The sequence below is a fragment of the Canis lupus genome, chromosome 4 (assembly GCF_011100685.1).
Source record: "Canis lupus familiaris isolate Mischka breed German Shepherd chromosome 4, alternate assembly UU_Cfam_GSD_1.0, whole genome shotgun sequence".
Taxonomy (NCBI): domain Eukaryota; kingdom Metazoa; phylum Chordata; class Mammalia; order Carnivora; family Canidae; genus Canis; species Canis lupus.
In genome coordinates this window covers 51472451-51497930 of record NC_049225.1, presented here as the reverse complement: position 1 = coordinate 51497930, position 25480 = coordinate 51472451, and the positions used below count along the sequence as shown (strand labels likewise).

At 42.2% G+C, this 25480-nt stretch overlaps 2 protein-coding genes and 2 long non-coding RNA genes across 29 annotated transcripts in view; 2 read left to right on the top strand and 2 right to left on the bottom strand.

Annotated features, from left to right (window-relative positions):
• LOC111095568 overlaps positions 1-6930 on the bottom strand; it is a 30676-nt gene extending 23746 nt beyond the window's left edge. For 2 of the 5 annotated variants that reach the window (XR_005358354.1, XR_005358352.1), the window contains exons 1-2: positions 6180-6930; positions 5793-5926 (exon numbers count right to left, since the gene is read on the bottom strand). This is a non-coding gene — a long non-coding RNA (uncharacterized LOC111095568). Of the gene's footprint in view, positions 1-182; positions 2738-4696; positions 5927-6179 lie in introns of those variants that run through there. The other 3 variants (XR_005358353.1, XR_005358351.1, XR_005358350.1) reach the window with 3 other exon arrangements.
• TTC1 (tetratricopeptide repeat domain 1) overlaps positions 1-7408 on the top strand; it is a 46873-nt gene extending 39465 nt beyond the window's left edge. For 3 of the 4 annotated variants that reach the window (XM_038534878.1, XM_038534880.1, XM_038534881.1), the window contains exon 8: positions 6787-6920. In XM_038534878.1, coding sequence (XP_038390806.1) covers positions 6787-6920 — 134 coding nt within the window. Of the gene's footprint in view, positions 1-6786 lie in introns of all 4 variants that reach the window. The other variant, XM_038534879.1, reaches the window with a different exon arrangement.
• Positions 7409-9150: 1742 nt separating this feature from the next.
• On the top strand, positions 9151-21760 carry LOC119871520. Its single transcript, XR_005358349.1, has 4 exons — positions 9151-10648; positions 13453-13614; positions 20455-20580; positions 21067-21760. It is a non-coding gene; the product is annotated as an uncharacterized LOC119871520 (long non-coding RNA).
• PWWP2A (PWWP domain containing 2A) overlaps positions 14511-25480 on the bottom strand; it is a 37265-nt gene continuing 26295 nt past the window's right edge. For 16 of the 19 annotated variants that reach the window (XR_005358331.1, XR_005358334.1, XR_005358332.1 and 13 more), the window contains 2 exons: positions 19044-19163; positions 16703-16720 (listed from right to left, as the gene is read on the bottom strand). Coding sequence is in view for 2 of the 19 variants with exons in the window: in XM_038534875.1 (XP_038390803.1) it covers positions 16707-16720; positions 19044-19163 (134 nt within the window). In the remaining 17 variants the exon portion in view is untranslated. Of the gene's footprint in view, positions 16721-19043; positions 19164-25480 lie in introns of all 19 variants that reach the window. The other 3 variants (XM_038534874.1, XM_038534876.1, XM_038534875.1) reach the window with 2 other exon arrangements.

Sequence of the window (25480 nt, the reverse complement as noted above, 5' to 3'; positions counted from 1 at the left end):
ATCCTGGAGTCCCAGGATTGAGTCCCACATCAGGCTCCCTGCCTGTGTCTCCGCCTCTCTCTCTCTCTCTCTCTGTACTCTCATGAATAAATAAATCTTTAAAAAAAAAAAAAAAACCTTATATGATTACACCAAATTAGAACAGCTAGTTAAAGAAAAAAAAGTCTTACATGAAACCACAATGTAGAAAACAAAGAGTGGTATTTTATTTGTATGATTCAAATGTATAGCATTTTTATAATCAGAATAACCAGGCAAGTTTGAGGAACATAGAAATTTGAAATCAGATTTGGATGGTAGGCACAGCCTTATGAGTAGCTATATCTAATTTATTTCCTGTTTTGGTTTCACAGCATTAAATTTTTTCCACATAGGTAAACAGTAAAAACACTTTCAGATGAGATATTTTCAGAATCCCTGAAGCTCCTCTGCTCAGCTGGAGGAAACTGAGGGCAGATCTTTAGTGTACTGCTCTGCCCTCAGGAGCATCTTCAGAAGCATGGCTGTTTAACCTTGGGGAGACAGATGAGAGCCTTCCTGGGGTTAGGTTCTATACACAGGGAGTGGTGAGGTGAGCCTCATATTGGTAGCTATGCCAGGAGAGCAAGAGATGTGTACTTGGAGGCCAGATGATGATGCTCATATAGATCTCTGAATAAGCCTTGGTTGCAAATAAAAAAGAATGGGATTGTGTATTTTCACAAAATGTGAAAGAGACACTCTGCCTGGGCAGCCTGTCCCACTGATCACTAGTGACAGGTATCCCCAGTTAGTTTTTAATATCAGGCTTCTCTGATCAAGATTCCACTGAACAGCTATGAAAGCAAGGTATCTTTTGGGGCTGGTTCTCAGAATGCATTGCTCAGACCAGCTTCACGTGAGAACTCATTCAAAACGCACATTTTCAGTCCTTCTGAATCAGAGATTGCGGTGGAACGCAGCACTCAGTTCTGACAACCCCTCTACGTGTTTTCTGGTGCATACTTGAGTTTATCCTCCACTGTGAGGGGTGTGACTGCTGCATGGGAGCAGCATCATGGGAGGTGCATCGCAGGGATGCAGCCAGGAGTGGTCAGCCGTTCTGCTCTGAGAGAGAAGCAGAGGTCACTAAGCAGAAGCAGCAGGTCACTGAGTTTTACCTTTCCCTCTTTGTGCTGTAGCTGCAGCAGAGAAAAAAGCAAAAGATATTTGAGAATGTACTAGACTTGAGATTGCAGACACCTCTCTGTGGCCATCGATTCCTTGCTGTGTTCCATTTCTGGTGTTTATTTGGACAAGGTGTCACTGGAGAAATTGAGTCAGCTCACTGTAGGTTGTCACCATTTATCAAGTCCTAGGGTGGTGGCATTATGTCCCAGTAGCAGGTATAGCTTGTGTTCCAACAGTTCCATGAGATGCTACTCTTCTTACCATAACCAAGAGCTGCCAGGTTCCTGTCCTGACCTAGAAAATCTAGAGCCACAACTTGAAATTCACTGATTCCCCCAAAGGAACCAGAGACAAGGAGCAGGACACAGCTCCAGAATCCTTTCCCACACTGCTTCCTGCCCAGCTGCTCTGGCGTACACCTGGGCCTTGATCACCATCCAGCCCAGGTCTTCCATTTGTATTATTATCTCCTTATAATCTCTTGAGACATATTTCTGCTCTCCTGATTCCTAAAGTTTCTCCAGAGTTCACTCCTGGCCATTAGCAACCTAATGAGCACACATTTGTGAACTGATTTAAGAATGCCATCTTGTACGATGCCATGATCAAGAACTACATAAGGATGCTTAGGAGTAACTTGTTCATTATCTTGGCAAATATTGGACACATTCTGTTGGCTCTTCCTGTGCATGACATGCTTCTCTGCTCTGCATAGTAAAGGGTCCTAGACCCAGCTCCATTACCCAGGGTCACAAGAAAGCCTTGACATTGTCACTGACTCTTAAAACTGCTAAAGCCATATATGTGGATACCCTGGAAATCCAGGGTTTTTTTGTTTTTTTTTTTTTTTTTTCATATTTCTCTTCATAACACCCTCCCTAATCCTCATTAGAGACTATACATGCAGTGTTTTGTACTCTGGCCACATTAGTGTCTCCAAACCACTTCCTTGCTGTGGTTATTCCCTCTGGAAGTATCTGTGTAGATTTTCACTGCCCTGCTTTCTGCTTCATTTCCTGGTTGTCACTCCATCAGCTCCTCTCAGAGGAATGACTCCTGCTTCTTTGACAGTTCTTGGTAAGGCTTGTTTCAGCCTCCACTTTCACCCAAGAGCTAACGTAGGCATTTGATTTGGCTGTGAATTTTTTCTTTCATATCCTGTGCTGTCTCTTGATAAGCCTTTTGCTCAGAGGAAAGCAAGAGGCAGCTTGCGTGGCTTAGGGCCTACGTCATAAGAGGAAATGTGGTGTCAGGATTCAGGTGTATCCCATGGGGCCCAAACCCCAGGGATCTTAACAAATGGCATTCCTGTCTCTCTTCAGGGTAAATGGACTACTGTACAGTTAGTATCTCCAAAGAGCAGTTACACATAATGAGTCCGTGGGTTATTGTGATACCATGTTGCTTGGAAGCATGGAAACTATTATTTATCAAATCTGGATCCAGTGACAGGCATCAATCTCTAGTCCTAAACGTTCTTGTCTGAGCACAGTTTTGGACTCTTCTCTTTGCCTGCAATCTAGTCTCACAGAGGAGATCCTAAGTCAGGGACATGTTGACACATTCTGGCTGAGTGATGGTACCAGATCTGCAACAAATGGAAATTAGGAAATCCAGTTGGGTACGGCCCTCATAGGGGGGAGGGTGTCGAACTTGGCAGCCAGCGGAAAGGGTGGCAGATAAGCTAATTTGGCAAATGATCCTGTCTTAGGGACCAGAAGGCAGGCTCCTTAGTCTCTGAGCATCTAACCTGACTCTAAACAGCAACAGGAAAACTCAGTGTGATTGTATATATATTTATGAGCATCATCTCTACTGAAGGTGTTTCTCTGCTTTTGCCATAAACAGCAAAAGATGAATTCTTCATAAACCAAAAATTTGTTGGTTCTACCATAATGTTTTGCTCTGTTCCCTTCTGTTCTCATTGGCCTCAGTCTGATTTCAGAGCTGCTTTTTTTTTTTTTAAGATTTTATTTTTTTAATTATTGTTCTTTTTTTAGGGAGTGGGGAGGGGCAGAGGGAGAGGGAAAGAATCTTAAGCAGGCTCCGTGCTGGGCACTGACATGGGGCTTAGTCTCACAACCCTAAGGTCATGATCTGAACTGAAATCAAGGGTCAGACACTTAACCGACTGAGCCAGCTAGGCACCCCTTAAGATTTTATTTCTAAGTAATCTCTACACCCAACCTGGAGCTTGAACTCACAACCCCGAGATCAAGAGTTGTGTGCTCTGCCAACTGAGCCAACCAGGCATCCCTCAGAACTTCTTTACCCAACATTATAGATATTCGAATGTTTGTTCAGTGAATAAATGGCTTCTTTCCCATGATGCTGCACTAACTTTCTGTCAGAATCCCCTCCAGACTCTTTCTTTGTTTTTAAAAGGTTTTATTTATTCATGAGAGACAGAGAGAGAGAGAGAGGCAGAGACACAGGCAGAGGAAGAAGCAGGCTCTCCATGGGGAGCCTGATGGGGGACTGGATCCCAGGACCCTGGGATCATGCCCTGTGCGGAAGGCAGATGGTCAACCACTGAGCCACCCAGGTGTCCCCAGGCTCTTGTCTTTTGATTCATTCTTCCCTTTGCCACAGTGTTATTAACCCTTAAAGTTCAGTTCTCAAGCCATCGGTGACCTTCCCTGTGGCACAAGAACCAGAGACCTCTGGCCTGGCTCATAAGAACACATCCTGCCAGGATGTGCCCTTCCATCCAGCTTGGAGCCCACTGGACACACTGCTCGCCCTTGCCCTCCCTTCTCTATACATTTATTTAAACCATTTTTGCCTGCCCTGCCCACTCCCTCCATCTCAGATGGCCGCGGTCCTGTCTGTTCTTAGGTGGGAATTCCTGTGCACACTCTTAGAAAAGACCAGATCCCCCCCCCCCCCCCCCCCCCCCCCGCTTGTCCAGGGAGGAATCTTACTAACTCTCCTGGCACTCTGTATCTCAGCTTAACACTGAGCTGCCTTCTGTGTGTGTGTCTCGTCTTCCCCATCACGTCTCAGCTTATTCTGGTGCAGTGATTCTCCTGTCTTTGCATCCCCAGCACACACAGCAGGATGCCATCGCATAAACTTAGGACTGTTGGTTGAATTCAGGTCTGGTAACCTCAGGTCTTCTCTGATGTGGAGACTTTTTTATTGTGTGTGGCTAATAAGTTATCTCAGGCACTTCGTGTCCATTGTCTCATTGAGCAAGTGGAACTTCCCATGTCCTGTTCTGTTCTGGAGATAATGTAGTAAAACTATTGTAGAATATTCTAAAGGCTGAGAACGGACAGAAGAAGAATGATCGCCTTATGTAGGTTGAGTCCCCAGAGAGAGAAGCAGGGTCAGATGAGAAGTTCCAGAGACTGATAAGGGGAACACCTGTAGGAGGAGTGGGTGGAGGGGCGGGAGCAGAAGCTGTGTGGAGCAGAGAGCTGGCGGTGCCCGTGGCAGAGAGAGGGATGCTGGCTAGGGAAAGTCACAAGCTGCGAGGACCTAGTGCTGAGAAAGTTCCAGCAGAGCCACTGAGGAGCTACAGTTGCCTGTGGGAGTACCTTACCTGCCGCTGCCGGGCTCTGTCGGGCTCCGTCAGCAGGCGACAGGGATGCACAGCCCTGGCATGCAGCACAGCCACCCTGGCACCTGTGGCCAGAGAAGCACGTTTGCACACATGCCACTCTAGAGAAGCAAAATATGCGAGGCTCATGGTGGCAGGCAGTTTCCTCCCCCAGTCAGGCCAAGTGGAAACCTGCAAGAGGTCCTAACTGTCCTTTTCCATCTGCAGCTGAAAGGCTTGTCCCCCTGCCACCTGTGGAACACAGTGGCACACCAGCGTCCTGGAACTGCCAGGACCTTAGGGCACTGCCAAGTGCACTCTTTCTGAGATGCCTGTCTCGCCACCCCTGCACAGGCCGGGGAGCTTCTGCCCAGGGCCCACTTTAGTCCTGTGTTTGTCACCCTGCCAGACAGAGTTTCTCAGAAGCTGAGAATAAACTTTACTCCAGAGCTCCTGCTGCATCACATAGTAGATACTTTACATTTGGCGCTTTCAGTGCTTGCTCTGCAGTGAGATGGACTTGCAGTGGGCTCTCCTTCCAGGGGCAGGGGGAGGGATAGGGACCTGAGCAGAGGCTTGTTCGTGTAGGGTGGCCCTGCCGGTCTCAGGCAGTGTGATGTGACTCCTGGAGATTCATTCTCACTTAACTCCCTCCGTGTCAGGAGAGCCAGGGATTGTGCCAGTGGCGACATTTTACTCGTCTCTTTAAATGTTTGTTCCCTCCCTGTCCTCCTTCCTCAACCCCAGAACAGACTGCCAGGGTTCTGGGGAACTCACACCTAACCAAGGGTGCCCCCTCCTCTGTGCTGGTTGTGGCCCCTACCTGTGCATCCATCTGCTGGAGACCATGCCCTAGTCGGCACCCGTGTGCAGGGCTGAACTGTGCCAGCAGTTCTCCTCAGATGGGCACGCTCAGCATTATGTGTTCAGGTTTAGGCTGGGGAAGCCTGCCTGCAGAATGGTCAGCCTGGGTTCTGGGAGCTTCCCCAGAATACGGTGAGCTCTGGGGTCTAAGTCTAGACTGAGACCAAAAGTTTTTTCCATGAATTATCAGAAAAGACCTTGATGTTTAAGGGCTGTGTGTCTAGAAGTTCTTTACCTGGGCTTTACTTCAAGGTGGGACGCCTCAGAGAAAGCTGCTAACAAGCAGGATGGTGGGAAGGAACCTATAGCTCCGATGATTAAGGATTTCTTTCCCTTTTACCCCCGTTGTCCTCTCCATTGGGAACAGACCTGCAAGAAAAATTACAACAATTTAGAAAGGGTCGAAACTGTGTATTCACCTATCCCAGCCAAGATTTTCCAAAACACCCTTAGTTTCAAATATTCCATCTTATTGCCCCATGAGTCCCTGTAAATCTCTGAAAAATCCTGAAAACTCCAGCTTGTGACATACAAATTCCATGGCACTCTTAAATGTAGAATCAGCATTAAAATCCTAGGTTATACCATGTGTCTCAGTTTTGGCTGTTGGATGTGAGCTCACCTGGGTTAAGCCTGAATCCGAGGGAGAAGAGACTGAACTGTTGAGGTTGGCAGTGCTGTCAGATGAGCAAGAGCATTTGACATTTCTCATTTCCTGAGAAATGACAAGTTTGGTGTAGAAGCTAAGGCTTTCCTTAGTAAAGCAGGAGGCCCTTGAGTCTGAACCCAAGCTCGGTAGAAATCTGAGAGGGATCAGATTCAGCAGGTGGCTGCTGCTTTCCTCAAAGAACAGACTTGGAGGGTCCGCCGCCCTCAGCACCAGGCCCTGGGACTTGGCAGGATACTTTCAGCCCCCCAGGAACAACGGTCAGTTTGGCCATCATCCATCCCAGGGCCTGTGTCCTTTGTTGGTTCTGGCCAGTTAGAACAGGAAACTTTGCTTTCCCAAAGGGAGCCAGTGGTGCTCCCTCACGATCATCTACAAAAGCACGGGTGTGGGGGTGAGTGGCACCAAAGTGACCACATTGCTGAGGGGCTAAAGGGTTCATAATTTTAAAAGCAAGATGCTCTTTATATTTTGTAATCAGATAGTAAGGCAGGATCAGTTGGGGTCTTCCTCCTTCTGTTTATTCCCCATATTTATCTGAATTTTCCATTTTCCATTACAGGTAAACTAAAAGATCTTGGGAACTTGGTTCTTCGACCTTTTGGACTCTCCACCGAAAATTTCCAGATCAAACAGGATTCCTCTACTGGTTCCTACTCCATCAATTTTGTTCAAAATCCAAATAATAACAGATAACAAAGTTCACAGTAGCTTGTAAAGCTGGCTTGGATATTTTGTGCTGCTCGCTATTAGCAAGGGGGAAGGCCCTGCCAATATTTAACTTTTAAAAGCATTTTATCTCAAAGACAGGCTACCCACTAGGGCCCAGTTGCTCCCTTTTCCCTCTTGTTTTATGGTCAGGGTGAAACACACTTCTGATGTAATAAGCCTAATTGGATTTCGATGTCTGTGTGGCTGTTGCCCTTGGTTCTGGCTGTTCTTTGCTTTGTCCAGGAGGAAGCCTGCTTGTCAAAGCTGGTCTCCTCAAGCTTTCCACACTGGCCCAGGCAGAGTATCTCCCGGCCTGAGCAAACTGCTGGTCAGAAACTGCCCAAACATGATTAATGGGGTTCCCGCCTACTGTCCCCTCTCCCTGAGTACTCCCACTGCCCAGGCGGCCGGGCATGGGCTCTGGCGTCTCCTGGTTTCCTCTGTGGTAATAAACGCTTTCTGTGATGGTCTGAGCTGGCTTGTGGACTTTGTCCCCGTAACGACAGCTGAAGCACCAGGCTTCTCTGGCTTCAGGAGCAGTGTCGCTAAGTGTTACTGGAGTCTACAAATCTGCCCAAAGTCTTAGTTGCCAACTTGAAGATGATCTTGAAGAAGTGACCATTCTACCACATGCTAGAAGAAACTCCATCTCACAAACTCTCTTGTACCTCTTCAGTTTTGTGCAGATCATTATGAGATGAGTGTTTTTATCCAAGCATCTTAACAGTTTCAACTTAAAATAGCTTCATTCAGGTATGGTGATACATAAACCCCAGAACAAGCCGTCGTCTTAGGCTCCAGCAACCCAGAGGTTTCAAAGGTAGGCTTAGGATCTTTTTCCTAGTCGTCAGTGATTGCTGGTGAAAAGCTTCCAGTTCTGGTTTGAGTGTCAAAGGCAGGGACATGCAGGTTTCATCTGAGAAAGGAAGCGCACATGTCATTCTCTGAGTGATGCTGGAATAGGGCCTACTTCCAGTAGGAAGGATATGCTGCTGCTTTGATCTGTTCCTCGAAGCCCCTTAGAAAGTGTTGGCAGGTAGCAGGATGACGTGCAGTACTAACTGAAAAGGTGAGCATGTCTTCCAGATTTTGAAATGAAATTCTTCATAGAATTAAGGGGAAAGGGAAAAAGCGTGGTTCCTTTTGCTTTGCTATCTTTATGGCAAATCTGGCATCTCATATTCCAAAGTGTTTGTGTGACATCACAGAAGTTGTACAGGAGCCTGGGCTGAGCACCGTATGGCCCAGCTCTCAGCAGGCAGTGCCTCCTGTGCAGCCGACGGTGCCAGAGCAACAGCTCTCAGGTCTTCTTGCCTCAGGACCCCTTCACACTCAAGGAAGTTTAAAGAGTGTTTTGGTTTATGTGGATTATGTACCTTGACATCAACCAGATGAGAAACCAGAGAATTCTCTTATTAAACATCTAGTTAATTCCTTTAAAAATAACATATATTTCCTGTTAGTATAAATAATATTTTTAGAAAAATATCTCCTAAACCAGAAACATTTCAGTAAGGAAAATGACATCAGTTTACATTTTTGCAAATCTTCTTGTGTGGCTTGATAGAAGATAGTAAAATTCTAAAATCTGCTTCTGCATTCAGGCTGTTACAGTTACGTCACGAAGTCTTGGAAATCCTACGCTGCACATACCTGTGACAGCAGGACAGTGAGAAAAGCACATGACCCCTTAGTATTACTGAGAAAATAGCTTGGATCCATGGAGACCTGAAAGGATCTCAGGAACTCCTCAGAAGCCTTAGCCCACTTATTGGCTTTTTTTTTTAATGTAAGCTCTACACCCATTTTGGGGCTTGAACTTGCCCCCAAGATCGAGTCACATGCTCTACTGGCTGAGCCAGCCAGGCACCCCTCAAACCATATTTTGAGAACTACTTTGTTAGATTATGACTTTCAAGCTTAATAACTGAGACTTGGCCAAGGTTGGGGCTGAGATTCCTGAGTACCTGTCTGACCCTCCAGGGAGTGGGGAAATAGACGTGTTTGCCTAGATACAGCCTGCCTCAAGACATTGCTGTTGCTGCGGGCTCTAGAGGTTTTGCTTCTCAGGCCTTCTCCCTCTTTGTCTCCCTTCTCCTCCTCCACCGTCCACCACCACCACCACACCGAAATCTCACAGTGGCCAAGTAATGCATCTGGAAAGGAAAGGAAGGGAATCTAACTAGATGTGCATTTTCTTAAGCCAAGGTGTGTTTTGGTTTTTTTCTTAATCAACCATAGTTATTTCTCTACTTACAAATCTGGAAGAAAAAAATAGAGTCGAACTTTTTGAAAATGTTTGACAATACAATGAATGGAATAGAATAGAAATGTTTGTATATGCTCCTATTCCAACAATATTGCAGTGGATCAAAGTAATTTTGGATCTCTTTCTAGAATTTCCTTGAAGACTATAAGATACATTTTATTTAAATACTATGCTCTCCTATTCCCCCTTTGCCTCACGACCTCCTGGAAGGTAAGGGCCATGTTTATTTCTTTATAGCACCAACATCTACTTCTCTACCAGAAACCTAGTAAGTTGGTATTAAAGGTATTTTATAAGAAGTGTTCTCAGTGTGAATAACAATCACTATCCAGAAGTCTCCAGATTCTGTACCCTTTGATTAGTACCTGGTTTTTAAAATGTCTCCTTGCTAACCATTATCTCAAGGTAAGTAGAAACTAGTCATTTTCCTCAAAATTTTAAGACCAGCAAGTGATTCAAGTGTCAGCTTAGAAGGTTTATGTGCTGTTTTTCACCTTACCCAAAGGGTGTGGTGGGAGGCAGTGAAAGTCAATAGCTTGGTTTGACCTAGTCTAGACCAGTGGATTGATCTGGACTTCCTGGATGGCCTCAACACCCTGCAGTTTCTAGTCCCGGTTAACTTTGTACAGTAGTGTTTTTATTTGGATAGATGGGCAGTTCTGGCTGATTTAGAGGGCACACCTAGGATTACTCAACAGTGAGCCCAGTATTTGTACACATGAAGCTTAAAAAGACACTTTGCAAAAAGAATCATTTTAAGCCAGTCCAGGCCATCATGTGCCACCGTGTAGAGCATTCAACCTGGCTCATAAGCATATGGCTCCTGGTCTTTAAAGGTTCATTTTTGCATTTTAAATACCTGCAAGGATTTATCTTGACGTTTTCAAAACTCCCCACCTTGTCCCAGATCACATTTCCACTGAATCCTGTGTTCTCTGTGCCTCCACACTATATCTTAGCTACCCCTCCAGCTCTTACAGAGCAACTTCCATTCACGGAACCTCCTGCAGAAGGCTCACCCAGGAAACTGGGACTATTTCTCCAACAAAATCTTACTCATCCGGTGCTTTTTCTGTGAGGAGTACACCGTAGATTAGTTCCTTTCTCTCACATCATGGATCTGAGTTGTGGTTAAATTCTGTTCTTCAGATGGACCTCTTTTTCTAAGTCTGAATTTGCATATAGGTTTACCTTCCATCACAAGCACTGCTCCTGGGTTCTTCCCACATATCCTTTTGCTCCTTGTCCTACCCCCCAGAATGCCATATCTTATTACAAGTTGTTGTGCTTATAGGAATAGAGAATATTACACCATGCTGAGATGTGGAGGCTGGGGAGTGGCCGAGCCTACTAGCTAATGACCTGAACATAGCAGCACTGGGCCTACATTTGAGCTGCAGTAAAATGCCAAGACCTCACACATTGGACCTTCAGTGTTCCTCAGGTATAGTTAAAAGCATGAATGTTTGTTAAGTCTACAAATGACCAAAGTCCTATTTTCTGCAGTATTCTGTGTCGTTGAAGGTAGGGAACTGCTTTTGGAAACGTTATTGGTCCTGCTGAGTACTTGTGCTCGTGGGGCCCTGAGCTGGCCTCTGAGATGGTTGCTGGGTTAGGCTTCACACGGCTCTCATGCTGGAGTTCAGACTGGTATAGGGAGACCAGAGACCTTTTGGAGGCATTTTACTGTCAACAGACTGGCGTGGGATGAGAAACTGGCAGCAGGTGTTAATTAAATGTAAACCTGATTGGAAGATATATTTGCAAGGATTGTCTGATCCTAAGAACTAACCAGACCTGCAAATCCTTTCTTTTAGCCAGTGGTGGAACGTCAAAGGGGAAGGTAGGGAACACCTGTGCAAGTGAGTGGCCGCTTGAATCTCAAGAAGAAAGAGCTTTAAAGAGAAAGGTCCAGTAACCATCTAAGACCAGAGTACCAATCTAAGAAACCTCCTAGGACAGGAAAAATCAGTGACTTAAGCCTCCATCCCTCTTCCTCTTATTATTTGAGCTTTTCCTTAAGCTTGCTGTTGGCCTAAAAGGCAGCATGGAACTTCGAGAGCTGAGTGTTTGGGGCACAGTCTGTCGGCCTCAGCCCAGGGGTCACTGCCAGCCTGGGTAGGTTTGTTCTGTTTGTTCCTATTGTTGTGATCCTGCCGCCCACCTCATCCCTCCCTTATTTCTTAAGGCATTGAACTTTTTTTTTTTTTTTTAAGATTTTATTTATTCATGAGAGACACGGGAGGGGGAGGGGCAGAGACACAGGCAGAGGGAGAAGCAGGCTCCATGCAGGGAGCCCGATGTGGGACTCGATCCTGGGTCTCCAGGATCAAGCCCTGGGCCGAAGGCAGCACTAAACCGCTGAGCCACCTGGGCTGCCCCGTTGAACTCTTCCTTTAATACTTAATCGGTGTGTGCTGTGTGCTTGAGACATACCCCTAAACCCTAGTAAAATCCTGGAGCAATTTCAGGGACATGCGTATGCTCCTTTTCAGCATGCCCCCCTCTGAACTGCAATAGTAACATGCCTAGTCCTCCTAGCACCTTCATTTCCTTTAAAAGAGGAAGTATGTGCACACTGTACCATTAGTGGCTAGGACATCTGTTCCTTCAGGGAACTCTATAAAAAAGGAGGACCAAGCCCACTCACGCTCCTGACACCGCAATGCTACCAGGCAGCCCGAGAGGTGGGGCTGGCATTACCCTGGAGCATGAGAACAGTTGCTTCAAGCCCTTCAAAGGGAAATCAGAGAAACTAGTAATGTTCATGAAAACTAGTGAAGATGGCCTCATATTCCAAAGCATTAAACATTTCAGTCTTCCTGGCTCCAGGCTGCTCATTGATGAAGCTGGGGCTGGACACTCAGGGCTTGTGAGTTAGTCCAGTCTGCCTTTACCAATGTTTGGAATACTTGGTAATAGGAATATTCCAGTCTTGTAATTTTCCAACCTTCTGAGGTCTGCAAACTAGGAATAAGCTCCATCCTGTAGGAGTTAAATTCTGTCAGCCAGAACTAGAAATAGGACTCTACCTTCTTCCTTTCACTCAAGGGGAAAACTTTGGAAACTCCCATTTCCCTCTTGCTAAAGCATGGCATGGCCTGCTGTCCCCCTGCCAGGGAAGCCACTGTTCAGTCCCAGCTCTCAGAGCTCTTGCTTGCTGAGAAATAGAGCTCACCCAGGTGGGAATTCTACCTCGGGCCCTTTGCCTGGACTCCCATTAGGCAGCCACCTCATACCACCAGAGCACCCCAGTGCCCTCCAGCTCCCCAAATGTAGCAACTCAGAAACCCACAAATGGTCAAGTCTCCAAACAGCCTAAAGACAGAAATCCTCAAGGAGGCCTGGAATGGGAAGCAGGGGATTGGAGTCAAGTGGGGCAAACAGTTTGCATTTCAAAGCCTAACCCTGGTGGACAGTCTCTGGTACACAACATTGTTTTGTAGGGATAGTCTGACTACCCCAAAATAGAATGTGCTGTTTGCAGCTTTGCTTCATGAAGTTAACTGGGAGAAAAGGTCAGATCACTTCCTTTGTGACACTGATTAAATCCTGCCATTGACAGAGTTGGCATTAGAGACCAGGAGTTAGAGCTTCTGCTTATGCTGCAAAAGTGTTTCCAGCCCGCCTCGTTTTCTACAAGTGTTGAAGCTGCTGCATTTATTTAAAACATATGAAGGATCACCCCCATCCCTGTCTTCCACAAGGTTGCTTTGTGTCTCACTGAACCCCTGGCTGTGCTTTTCTAGAACAGTGACACAGCAGGCACTCCTTTACCTCAAGGTACTTCACATTGCTGATATAGTTCACCTTCCTTGGATCGTAGGTCTGAGCTGTCCATTCAGAACCCACAGGAATTAGGCACTGACAACTTAGAATTCAGAAAGGTAAGATTATAGACTATTTCACTCAAGGTAAAAAAATTCCCTGTCTTCCGTGTTTTTGACCAGTGCGGCTACAGTGAGATTGTGTCAGGAAGGTAACTGGCAGGACTTCGATCAAAATCCAAGTCTAGTTTAAAGCAGGTCATGCATCTAGAAGCATCCTCCTCTTAATATCACCGGTTTACTTTGCTTCCTTTGTGTTAGAAGGTTCTTTTATATACAGAACACCTCACAAGGAATTTAGGAAAGGCCTAATTCTATAAGTATTCTTAACTCTTAGGTATGGTAACCTAGCCACTGGGCTTGGCCAGCTCTTTCTTCCTCTTGCACAGTATTCCTGAGTTGTGTTCTCTTTTCATTCCAGGTTCAGTACTTTCTTGATATCAGAGCAAAGGAGTTGTTAGTCCATGAAATTTCATTGTGATGTTAATCACCAGAGAAAGGTGTACTTAACAATATACAGTGTGCTCTATTCCAAGCACTGAGGGAAGAATCCTTACTTGAAAGAGGACAACTGAATTATCAGGTATAAAAGCACAAAAACAGTTTTCTACAGTGCATACTTGCTGCGACATACCCCACATGTCCAGGATGGTACCAATACCTTCCATACACAATTCCAGGGCATGAATCCAAACTTCTATTTCCTTACATGAAGACAGCACCAGGAAGGTCCTAAGTTGTAGCCATGGGTCTCTGCACTCATTCCCTCTCCTGATAGGTGTGTCTACAGACACATGTATGTTAACATGACTGGGAGTGTGGTGGGGTGGGTGTCATGTGGAGGCTTTCCAGATAATGTGCATGTGGCTTGTTTACCTTGGTTCTAATTCCATTTTCATTACTAGGAAATTCAAGGGGGGCGGGGTAGATCAAAACAGACTCCATGTATACTCTGGAATAACAGAGCCTTCCAGAGGCTTGCTTTTCCAGAGGTGTGGGGGAGGCACACTAACCGAGGTTTTTGGTCAGTCTAAAAATTCTCAAATTTTTAGAAATTTGAGGTTTTAATTGGCTCATTTTTTCCTAACAGTGGAGTGTTTCTGGTTCAAACACATCGGACATGCTGAGCTTTTAAAGAAGCAACCATTTATCCGTAAGGGCAGGACTTCTTAAACCTACCAGTAGATATTTGCTCAATTTCATCTAGCTCCGAAGGGTAGCATATTTGTTTCCATCAGAAAGGAAAACAGTAATGTTTGTGACAGGATCATAATTAAACTCTTCACCCTTCCTCTATTCCTTGGTCGTAGAGGGTCCCATAAAAAATCTTCCAGTGATTATATAAAAATATGCTGTTCTCCTAAGAAAGCAGTATTACTTAAAACAGCTCCCTAAGGAACAACTAGTGGTTGAATCTTACTGGTTAAAAAACAGTAACTTAAAAACCTAACTCCTAAAAAATAAAAGTTTTTAAATAACTAAATTTTAAAAAATCAAGACTTTATTGGATAAATGTTACACAACATTCTTTAACATTTAAGTCTTAGCATACTTTAGATGAGAAACAACTTTTTTCATTCAAGTCTACAAAATGAAATAGGCTTGTGAAGATTTGAAACACAGACAAAGGTAGCATGAAGCAAAGCTTAAATATTAAGCAACTAAAGCAATGAAAAGTGAAATAGCAACATGGTATGTCTAGATTTTAAATACCACCAAATTTCATTTATTAAAAAATGAAAATGGCTTATAACAAAATGCCTTTGAGAATTTTGTCATGAGGAAAAAATATTTAGATACTTAAAGAATTGGGAGAGATCAGGTTTTGCCTTTGTATATTTCTTGGTCATTTCCATCACTGCGCAAAGAATTCTAAAGCTTCATTAAAAATCCTTATTATACAGTCCACCATGGCTTGGAGTTACCTGGGTCTTGAAATGAGCCTGAAAGGTACTGCTGGTGTTCAAGATCAGAAAGAACAAGATGGACCCAAGCCTAAGCCCTAGGGCCGTGAAGAGAGGGTACCATGGAGGTACACATCTTTAGAGCTCCCTGCTGCTCCAGTTCCTGAGCTGACTTTTTCAGATTTGATCAAACGTGTATAATGACTTCATGAAGTTTCTAAAAACACTTTAGCATGCGCTCCAAACTTTTACTTACTTGTAGCATAATTAGAGTTTATATTAAGCTCACTAGAAGACGGCCCACCTTTTCTTCTTGAGTTGTAAAACAAGTCCTAGGCAGGGCTATTAGATGTTCTCCAACTCTCACTCAGATCCTTTTCTTAATCCTGAGTGTGGGGTTATTAAGTAATTCCAACCTATACAGTAAGATTATGGAAAGTTTGAACACTTGAGCCAAATGCTCACTTATCAGTTATGTTGCTTCAAATGAATTTTATATTTTATTTTTTGGCATTTTTTTCCCTTTTTTGTACTAAGTAATCAATATGGATTATCTTTCTGGTTTAAAAAATAAATCAGTATTGCCACTAAAAAACTTCAGTTTTATTAAAAGTACGGCACCATCAAATATAAAATGCCTTAAAAATGCAGTTCTGATAGGTCCATCTGGTTTTGTCATGAAAGTTTTCTCCATTCATTAAAAAGAAAAATTAAGGTTTTTCATAATATGTATTTTCCAAAGACAAGAAAAAGACTGTGGTCTCCACTAATAAGAATTCATGTTCCATGCATGAAAGCTCTTTATGGGTCTGTTCCTACTGCCTGTTCCCAGGGTCAAGTCCCACCTGACACCTGGAAGAGTATTTTGCACTTAGAAGGGAGGGCTCTCCATGAGAGAGGTCCACATCAAAATTCAGGGGAAAGCCTTTCTACATCAGTAGAATGAAGAACTAGCTTAGAGTATTCATTTTCACTCTAAGGTCAACACTAGCCTATCCACTTTGAGTCAGAATTTAAAAGGTAAGAATGTAGTTATGAAAATGTGCACAAAATGTTAAATACTGGTGGCAAATAAATACATCTTAATATGTTCTAACAAGCAAACGTATATTCAAGATAATACAGCCCTGCTTTATTGAAGAAAGAAAAGATCCAAATTCTCTTTGCGGGGTGGGGCACTTTGCCATCCTTTTAGTAGGATGTTAGAGAATCTTTTCTCTTGTTTCCACTGGTACCCTGAAGGAGACTCTGGTCTCGCTTGGGTAGGTGCGACTCTTGCTGTGTCACAGGAGAGCCATCTTAGAAATGCCTTTGCTCATATCTGAACTGATTAACAAAACCTTGGAGAAAGCACAGAGTTTCTGTTTAAAAAATAATTCAGCATCTTTGTCATCATCCCGTGCCTTTTAGGCCTGTCCAAACTGTACTGAAAAGAACTTCACATTCAGAAAAAGTTACGGTCAGTGATAATCTTCATACATAAAATTCAAGTGAGTTCTTTGCGTGTTTCATAGCACTTTTCTCCTCCTCTCATGCATAACTTATTGCAATAGTTTATTTTTTTTTTTATAAAACATTTCCCTAATACCTTTTCTTCGATTTACTATAGCACAGTTTGCAAGTGCCCCTTTATTATTGACTGTGGGTTTTAACCACTGCCTTAACATTTACTTCTCAGTGCAGCTTTAAACATCTGAGTCTCCAATGGCATTCAGTCCTGATGCTCTGGTGTGGTGTCACTGTGGTACGGGTCCATGAAACCAGCAGCCTGCTAATGTCTTTGTGCTGAAATACAGTAAAGAAAAGGAAGAAAATGTAGTTAAGCACAAGTAAATGGGACAAAAATGATGTCCTCATTGTTTAAATTCAGTAGATTGAATGTTTCCTTTAAACCAGCTAACCTTAACCGATATATGAGAAAACAATGGACTTCCACTCTTAGCCAGCAGAAGCATTCATTTTATTTCCAAAGTACATCTGGCCACATTCCAACACAAAACTGTTGTCACCATCACAGAGTTAATCTGCATTTGAGTAGATTTTAAAAATATTTGTCAGTGAGTATTTGCCTGATGTTGGGGCGGGGGAGCGTTTAGCTCCGTTCTCTGCTGCCACTTCACTGGTATCCATGTTAACCTTTGTAAGTCCACGCAGCTGCCGTGGACTGCTCTGAAGCGCCAGCAGCCTTCTTCTAGCACAGACCACCTACAGACTTAGGCAGATTTAAATGTGAAACCAACCTAGGTGCAGGTCAGCTGCAGACCCTACTGTCTGCATATGTGCAAAGAGCAAACCAGGAGGATGGACGGTGCCTTCCCAGAGGTAGACACAGCACATCAGAAGGCATCCAGAGCACCGTGTTGCTACTCGAAGACAACTTCTGTACACTAGGTAGACTGACCACAGAGTCCCTTATTACACCAGCACACAGGATCTCATGAGCAGAGGCGCTCTTCACCATACAAGGCTTATAAAAATTCCTGCTAGACAGCATGACCAGAATTTCTGACTAACATTATCAACTTCCCTTTAATACCAAGTGGTAAGAACCCCACGGCAACCCTCTATCATCTTTGGTTAATGCCTCTCGGACCTGGTAGACTAAGTACCAATAAGAGCTTAAATTCTAAAAGAGTTGATCATGGAGAGAATGATGATTTTTTTTGGTCAAATGTATTTTTAAACCAAAGATCTGTGGTGTTTTCAGAATAACAACTGACAAAACAAATGCAGAAGAGAAAAAGAACCCCCCCCCCAATCCTTCCCAATATTTAACTTCCAAACATTTCAAAGGAAGTGTCTTTGCCATTCTCTGGTAGAACTCTTGAGCTTCTGTTAGCTTCCTGGGTTGCCTCCCTGACTTATTGGATCGAGGCCTATAAAACACAGTAACAGAGCATTCTATCACGTTTTTCTCAAGCAATGAACAATGGCTTCTAGCCGTAAATACCACACACATCAGAATAGAAGGTGAATTGTCTTTACTTCTGAAGAAACAGAATCATTAATACCGTTAAATTTGACACTGAGCTAAGAAACGTTTAGTTTTTAAAACTAGTATCGTGTAATACTCTTTTAGACCCACACATAACTTTGTAAGTAAACTGAAAGAAAAAAAAAGGTAAACAGCCAATCCCATGCATAATTCCCTTTCCTTCTATTTATCACTCACTATTTGGCTTCAACCTTAGGGAGGCCTATTCAAGTTGACAAGAAAGCCCAGGGTTGAAGCAGGTCTTATTATTCATATGAGAGGTGCAGAAAACTAACACTATTCCCTCAAGAAATCACCCTACCATCCCTATAGTACAGGTCAGCGTCCACAATCTCCCAGCCTCAATCTCTGATCCAAACTGTGCCATTCTGACCCAGCTTGCAAATTACAGGTCCTATGCAATATCATGGCTCTTTATTGGCTGCAAACACCATATGGTTAAATAGCCTTAATTCAAGGAAGCAAAATGGGATCATAAGTTCAAAAGCAGCACAACAGAAATCCTTAAATCTTTCCAGCTGTATAAAAACCCAAAATAAGCCTTTAAGGCACTATCCAAAGAGGTCTCAATAAATGTACTTAAAGAGATTACGGCCCCTCTGAGTTTTGACTTTCCTTATGTAAATGACAGTGGTTTTGAAGTCAATTCACTGAGAACATATATATGTTCACCTATGGACATACATATATATATATATATCCTTATATATACACACATTAAGAATGACTAAGAAGTTAAATGGATATCAAAGTGACAAAGAAAGACTGAGATAGTGAAAAGATAAAGAAATCCACTATTTGACTTCCCACGGAGGCTCCGTTGCTATTTGACATAATTCTACAATCTGATACCCAACTTTTACCACCCTAGGAGAAACTCTCATTTCACAGGCGTTCACAGGAGGCTAGCTCTACTTTTTTTAGCACAATTGAAAGTTATTTTCTCTCATTAAAATTGTCACCTGCATGAGGTACACCCAGCTACCAAGGTCAATGAAAACTACAGAAAAAGAACTAATGAATTCTTTTAGGTCTAGCCTAATCTACTTTAGAATGATTAAGTGATGACATGATGCCCTCTTCACTTTGTGGCAGGGCTTAACACAGACAGACCTGCCCGTCTCAGTGTTAACTTCAATGCTCCCAGTCTGAATCCACAGTGGTCTGTCAGACACTGTAAGGGAGCAGCAGGACTCGTCACTGTCTGATGTAATAGCTGCCATTTGTTGAGACCTATGGTAGAAAAAACCAAGTTAACAAAAATAGAGCAGTCATTTGAGTTCTTTTAAATCCATTTTACAAAAAAAAAAAAAAAGTTTTAAAAATAAGACCAAAATTCAGTTGAATTTTCATAATGAATGTAGATAACTTGCTGACTTCACAGTAAGTGAAGCTTGGGTACTTAAAGAAAAGACTTGAGGTGTTGACACACCAGCAGTGGCCAGGAGAGGGCACTCTCCGGCACAAGTCAGTTCAGCAGCAACAGGCCTTGAGGCGCCCACACTAGGATGCTGCCCTCCAGGCTGACACCCACATAATGTTCCAGCTCAAAAATTTCTAGCCTACCACTTAGCTAGGGTTGGAGTAGTCCTGATCTCAGTATTCAGCGAGGGCTGAAGTTGTCATCCTTGTCCATGTTCCCTCCCTATTTTGCAAATAACCTTTTAATGCCCGTGACCACCTATGCACACTACTCAGGACCTCACCCTCCTGTGTGAGTTAGTATCTGCTTGAAATAAGTTTGCCAGGATAAGCTTCCTCACTTGGGCTTTCAGAGCAGACTTCAAATACAAAGAATAATTCAAATGAAGAATAGCTATTTTAAGACTTATTTTTAACATATTTGCTTGTATTCTTACTCCTCTATTTTAAGTATAAACAATTCATCACATCATGGTAGTCAACTCTGGGATCATTGATTTACAGGATCTTCAGTCTTTATAATGAAATAATTATTTTTAGAATACTAAGGTACATAAGAAACAGTAACATATAATCAAAACTTTTTTAAAAGGCTTTTCTGACACTGAAATGGAAAAATCTCATATACATGATCTATAATTTTAACTGAATTTTAACTCAAAGGAGAACAATTTTCTTAAATGAGATTTAATGAGGTTATTCACCTTTTTGTTCATGGGAAAACTTAAATATACTATGTAAGTATATCTTATATACTGAAATACACTATTAACTGTAATCCAACAGCAATCACAGAAGAAAAAAAGTAATCTGAGTGCACGAAACCATTTAATTTTGAACCTCTCCCTCCAGAAGTCAAACTTGTTAGGTTTCAACAATCATTCTAAATCTCTTCTTGGGGGCACCTGGGTGGCTCAGTCTCAGCGTCTGCCTTGCCTTCAGCTCAGGTTATGACCCTGGGATGAGCCCTGCATCAGGCTCCCTGCACAGCAAGGAGTCTGCTTCTGCTTCTCCCTCTGCCCCTCCCCCCCCCGCTGCTCAAGCACATGCACGCTCTCAAATAAAATCTTTAAAAACAAGTAAATCTATTCTTGGATTCTAGGTAAGAGAGTCAAGAAGCTGCCTCGAAAAATGATCACCTTTTGCTGTACATTCCAACCCCGAAACACCATAAAAATATCAACATGCCTGTCTCAGTCCACAGAACCTGGCTCATGAGTCTTTGGTGGTAATATCTGAGTTTCCTCTCAATGCTTTTAGGGCCTCAGGGGTTTCTTTAGAAACAGACCACACATACAGGATCCATTAGGAAGAGCCAGGGAGCCCTGGTGGTGATGCAACAAATGGAGGGATACCCTCAAGAAAGGCAGTGTTTTACTGGAAATTATCCTTTAAGAGAAAGCTTATATGCCACAATGGCAACTCTACCTGGGAGGCAGCAGAAATATAAAGGGGCAGATCAGAACAGGGGAAGTCATGAAAGAAGGAAGGAAGTAATGCTATGAGAGCAAAGTTTAAAGAGTTAATATTATATACATGTACCTATTATCTTGCAGAACACTCTAAGTTTTCCCTTAATACAGTGTAGTATCACACAACATGAACAAACAGGAAAAGCAGAGTGCCTCGTTCTTCAATAGACTTTCTGGTTTTCTAGCCTTGGTGCTATTTTTCTAAGCAGTCATTCTAATATGATTTTAATTGTTCTTCCCAGCCTACCAGGACTTAAAACAAGATGCCACTCCCAGCCGGATTCCCAGATAAAAACTAAACTGGAGGTGGCAATCATAGATTTATAATCAACAGCATCTCAAAAATGAGCCATGGGTAAAGAGGACTATCTTCTGGAAAATATGGCCACAACGCACACAGATCAAGGCTTTAGAATGTGTATTTATTTCCCTCCTAAAAAGTGGAAAGAATCTACTCAATCATACCAGTAGCAATAAAAAATAAAAAGGAATGTTCAAATTAACAGCCATTTTTTTCACCACTTGACAAAAAATATTAAAACACTAGGGTCCCAAGGGAATAAGGCATTTGCGCAAATCAGCTAACTTATGCAACTTAAAAGCCAACAGGCATAGCTTCATGGTTCTAATATCTTTTTAAAGCTCTCCTAAGAGGACCTCTACTCCAGTGAGCCCCACAAGCGCAAAAACTTCTCTTGCCTCTCTAAAAGGATTTGGGATGTGCCAGGTTTCTGGGATGGTGATTGGTCGTTTGTATATAACTGTCTCAACCAGAATTACTCTTCCTCATTCATTCACGGATAGACATCATTTCTCCTTTGTCAGGCCCTGTGCTTGGCATAAGGGAGAGTAGAAACAGGAGATGAATATACTGGAGTTTATGCAATACATAAATGAATGAGGCAAGAGCTGAAATAGGAGGTGAATGCAGTTCATTGTAATCCCCATAACCTCCAACCCAGTGCCTTCCACAAATGCCTATGGGAAATAGTTCATGCCTTCTAGATATTTATGGACCATCATATTAAGATTATTGTAATCTCAGATAAGAATATATTATAACACCTTTCATTCATAAGGAGTATATGCTGCACAAAGATAATTTCAAAAGCTACCAGGATGAAATTCCTACACCATACACAGAAAATGGTGGTTGTGGCAAGGATGGCAAGCTATTTCTATTAGGTCTTATGCTAGGCATTTTACTGCTTTGAATATTTAAGTTCTCACAATTACATTATAAGGAGGTATGATTTTTCTCCTTATCACAGAGGATGACATTGAAGTAACCTAAGATCATACAACTAGCTTATAAGAAGCAAATCCAACTCTTCCTTTGAATATAGGAAGAAATCTGGCTCAAGACCCTGTACTTTGAGAAATGTGCCTAAAAAGTGAGAATGATTCTTTGCTCAGGGTACCTGGATGGCTCAGTCGGTGGAGCGACTCTTGATCTCAGGGTAGTTGAGTTTAAGACCCATGTTAGGTACGGAGATTACTTAAAAATCTTTTTTAAAAAATGATTGTTTGGTCAATAAAAAAAGCTGGTGTGGAGCACCGCTGGTCACTGGCAAGTTATAGAAGTATCCATTTCTGTATTTTATACTCAACAGGATAACCCTCATGTTCTTCCAAAAATATTCTCCCCAGGGAAGCAAAAAACTGTTTTACTGGGGGAAAATTATATCCCTTCTAGGCTTTTTCAGTAACTTTTAAGTGAATCTTTGTACTGGAGAGAACTGATAAGGGACACTGAGAGTTAAAAAGTTATCTTACACATTTCTTTTTAAAATGTCTTTGCTAATAAAACTTGATATACATTATAATTACAAGTTTTTAGTTTAAATGAAAAGGGGGAAAGCGTGATAATAACAGCCTAACACTTTAGCTATGGCATATGCAATTTCCTTCTCCATACAGGCACTAGGAGAGAAAAAATTATGAGTTTTAAATCATAATTTCTGACTAAGACTAGATTTCTAAGTCTTAACCAATAAAAAGAAGCTACCCGTCATATTCTTATGATACAAGGAAAATTCTATATTTAAATTATGGCTGAGTTTTCAACTTACTTTCTAATGAGGCCTTATAGAACTACCAAGAATTTGAAGAAGAAAATTTTAATTCACATTTAAACCAAATTTTAAGGGACGCCTGGGTGGCTCAGTAGTTGGGCATCTGCCTTCAGCTCAGGGCGTGATCCCCAGATTCAGGATCGAGTCCTGCATCGGGCTCCCTGCAAGGAGCCTGCTTCTCCCTCTGCCTATGTCTCTGCCTCTCTCTCTGTATCTCTCATGAATAAATAAATAAATCTTTAAAAAATAAAAAAATAAACCAAGTTTTAAGACCAGGTATTTTTCAACTGATCTTTTTCAACAACAAAGTTTTACGAAATTGTTGTACAAAGTGTTCAATAGAAGGTCCATAAGTTAGACAACATATATTACAAGCCATTTAATTTATTCAGTGGGAAAATAAGAATTTGACTCAAATTTGGTATTTTCATAAATCCTTATAATTTTGGGGTCCACATTTCTTTTCCTTTACACCTCCCCACAACCAATCTTAACTTGTGCCAGAATAACAAGAATCTATAAGAAAAAACAGAAGTTCAGCAATTACTTTTTTTCAGAGATTAGATACATTAAAATCTGACTCAATCCATCCCAAGATGGATTTAAAGACATGACATAAAAATAATCTAAGGGGCGCCTGAGTGGTGCGGTCAGCTAAGTGTCCGACTCAGTTTCCACTCAGGTTGTGATCTCAGGGTTGTGAGATCAAGCCCCAGGTTGGGCTCTGCACTCAGGATGGAGTCTGCTTGGGATTTTCTCTCCCTTTCTCTCTGCCCCTCCCATTTGTGCTAAGTTTTTTCAAAAAAGTTAATTCAGCATTTCCTACTGGAGTGTGGTACACAGATGATCTAGAATTTTAATAGTATGTATGTCAGGGATTATATGTTTTCTATTAATTGCACTGAAATAAAAAGTGAAAAAGTGGAGCACCCAGGTAGCTCAGTTGGTTATGATTAGCTCCGGTCATGATCCCAGGGTCCTGGGATCTAGCCCCACGTCAGGCTCCCTGCTCAACGGGGAGTCTGCTTCTACCATCTTCTGCCACTCATGCTCTTTCTCACAATCTGTTACCATCCCTGTCTCTCAAATAAATAAATAAATAAATAAATAAAACCTTGAAAGAAAAAGTGAGTACACAAATTTGAAAATATGGCAAAAGTGTGATGGTGGGTAAGTAAAGTGTTGTTGGAAGCTAATTAATTCCATTATTGAAATAATTTAAGTGGTTTCCATATTCATAGAGTTGTCCAAAACAATTATTTTTTGTCACTGGGAGGGAATGGTTTTAACTTAAAACCTCCTCATAAGAGACTTTAACAGGCAAAAACAGTCACACTAACTCACCTAAAAATTTTACCAAGAGGCCATTACAGTTCTTAAAAATGGGGTGCCTTTAGCACTGCATAGGACTGCAAGTTGATCACAAAGGAATCCTGGAAGCCAAGCAGCCAAGGTGCCTGTTCCAATCACTGTGCTTGACCAAGAAAAACATTCCTGTGACTGAATTTCCAAATACCTTCTAGAACGGTATCAGCCCAAATTTAAAAGATTTCTATCAAAATCCAAATTACAGAGTGTAATGATGCTGACAGATACACAACATGTGAATGTACTTAATGACACAGAGCTGTACACTTTTTAAAACATGGTAAATATGGTTAAGTTTTATGTAAGGTATACTTAACACTTTTTAAAATACAAAAAAAAAAACCTAAGAAATTACAGTGTTCTATTAATATTACAGGAAGAAAATAATTTCCACCTAAAGTCACAAGGAAAGGGGGAAAAAAGTCCTTGAGTCTATAAATATTAAGTCTCCTGAGTAAAGATTAAACAAAAAGAGTTGAACTGTTTCTCTTCTGATCTTGGGGTCAACTATCCATGGTACAGCCACCAAGACATCCTGGAAAACTAAAAATACAGAGAGCCATCTATATCACTATGACTTTAAACTTTCTGTTCCTTTGTCCAAAATAGCACAATAGAGCATAGTAATTGCTAAAGCTTTCATTTTTTAATTATATGCACTCTCTTGAGTGAAGGCATACTAATATTTACAAACTGTAAATACAGAATATGAAGAGCCTATCAACTCAGTTAGAACCAGGTAAAGTAACTCAACTCATTCAGCTTAGCTGTTTTATTTTCTCCTGGCAACTGGCATGGCACCAGCCTCTCCTCGTTCTATTTCTGAACTGCCTGTATCAGGCATTTCCAGTAGAGACGGTCTTAAGAACCACCATACTAATACAATCTCAAGGCTAACGGTAAATATGTCCCAACTTAGAAATAGGATCTTCCTTCTCTCTGGCAAATTCCGTATTGAAGGCCTTCACTGGGCCCAAAACAAAACAATACCCTGAATCAAAACATGGGATGAACTTTTCTAGACATTTGCCAGTCCCTTCTCTGCCAGGAATACTAAACAAAAATGAACTGATATAGCACAAACCATAGAAGAATTCACAGTTTAAAAGGGAAAATCTAGTTTTAGATCCAAATTATAGATTTCTTAAGGTACAAGCTATACCTCGTTTTATTGTGCTTCACTTTACTAACACTTCAAGGATATTGTTTTGTT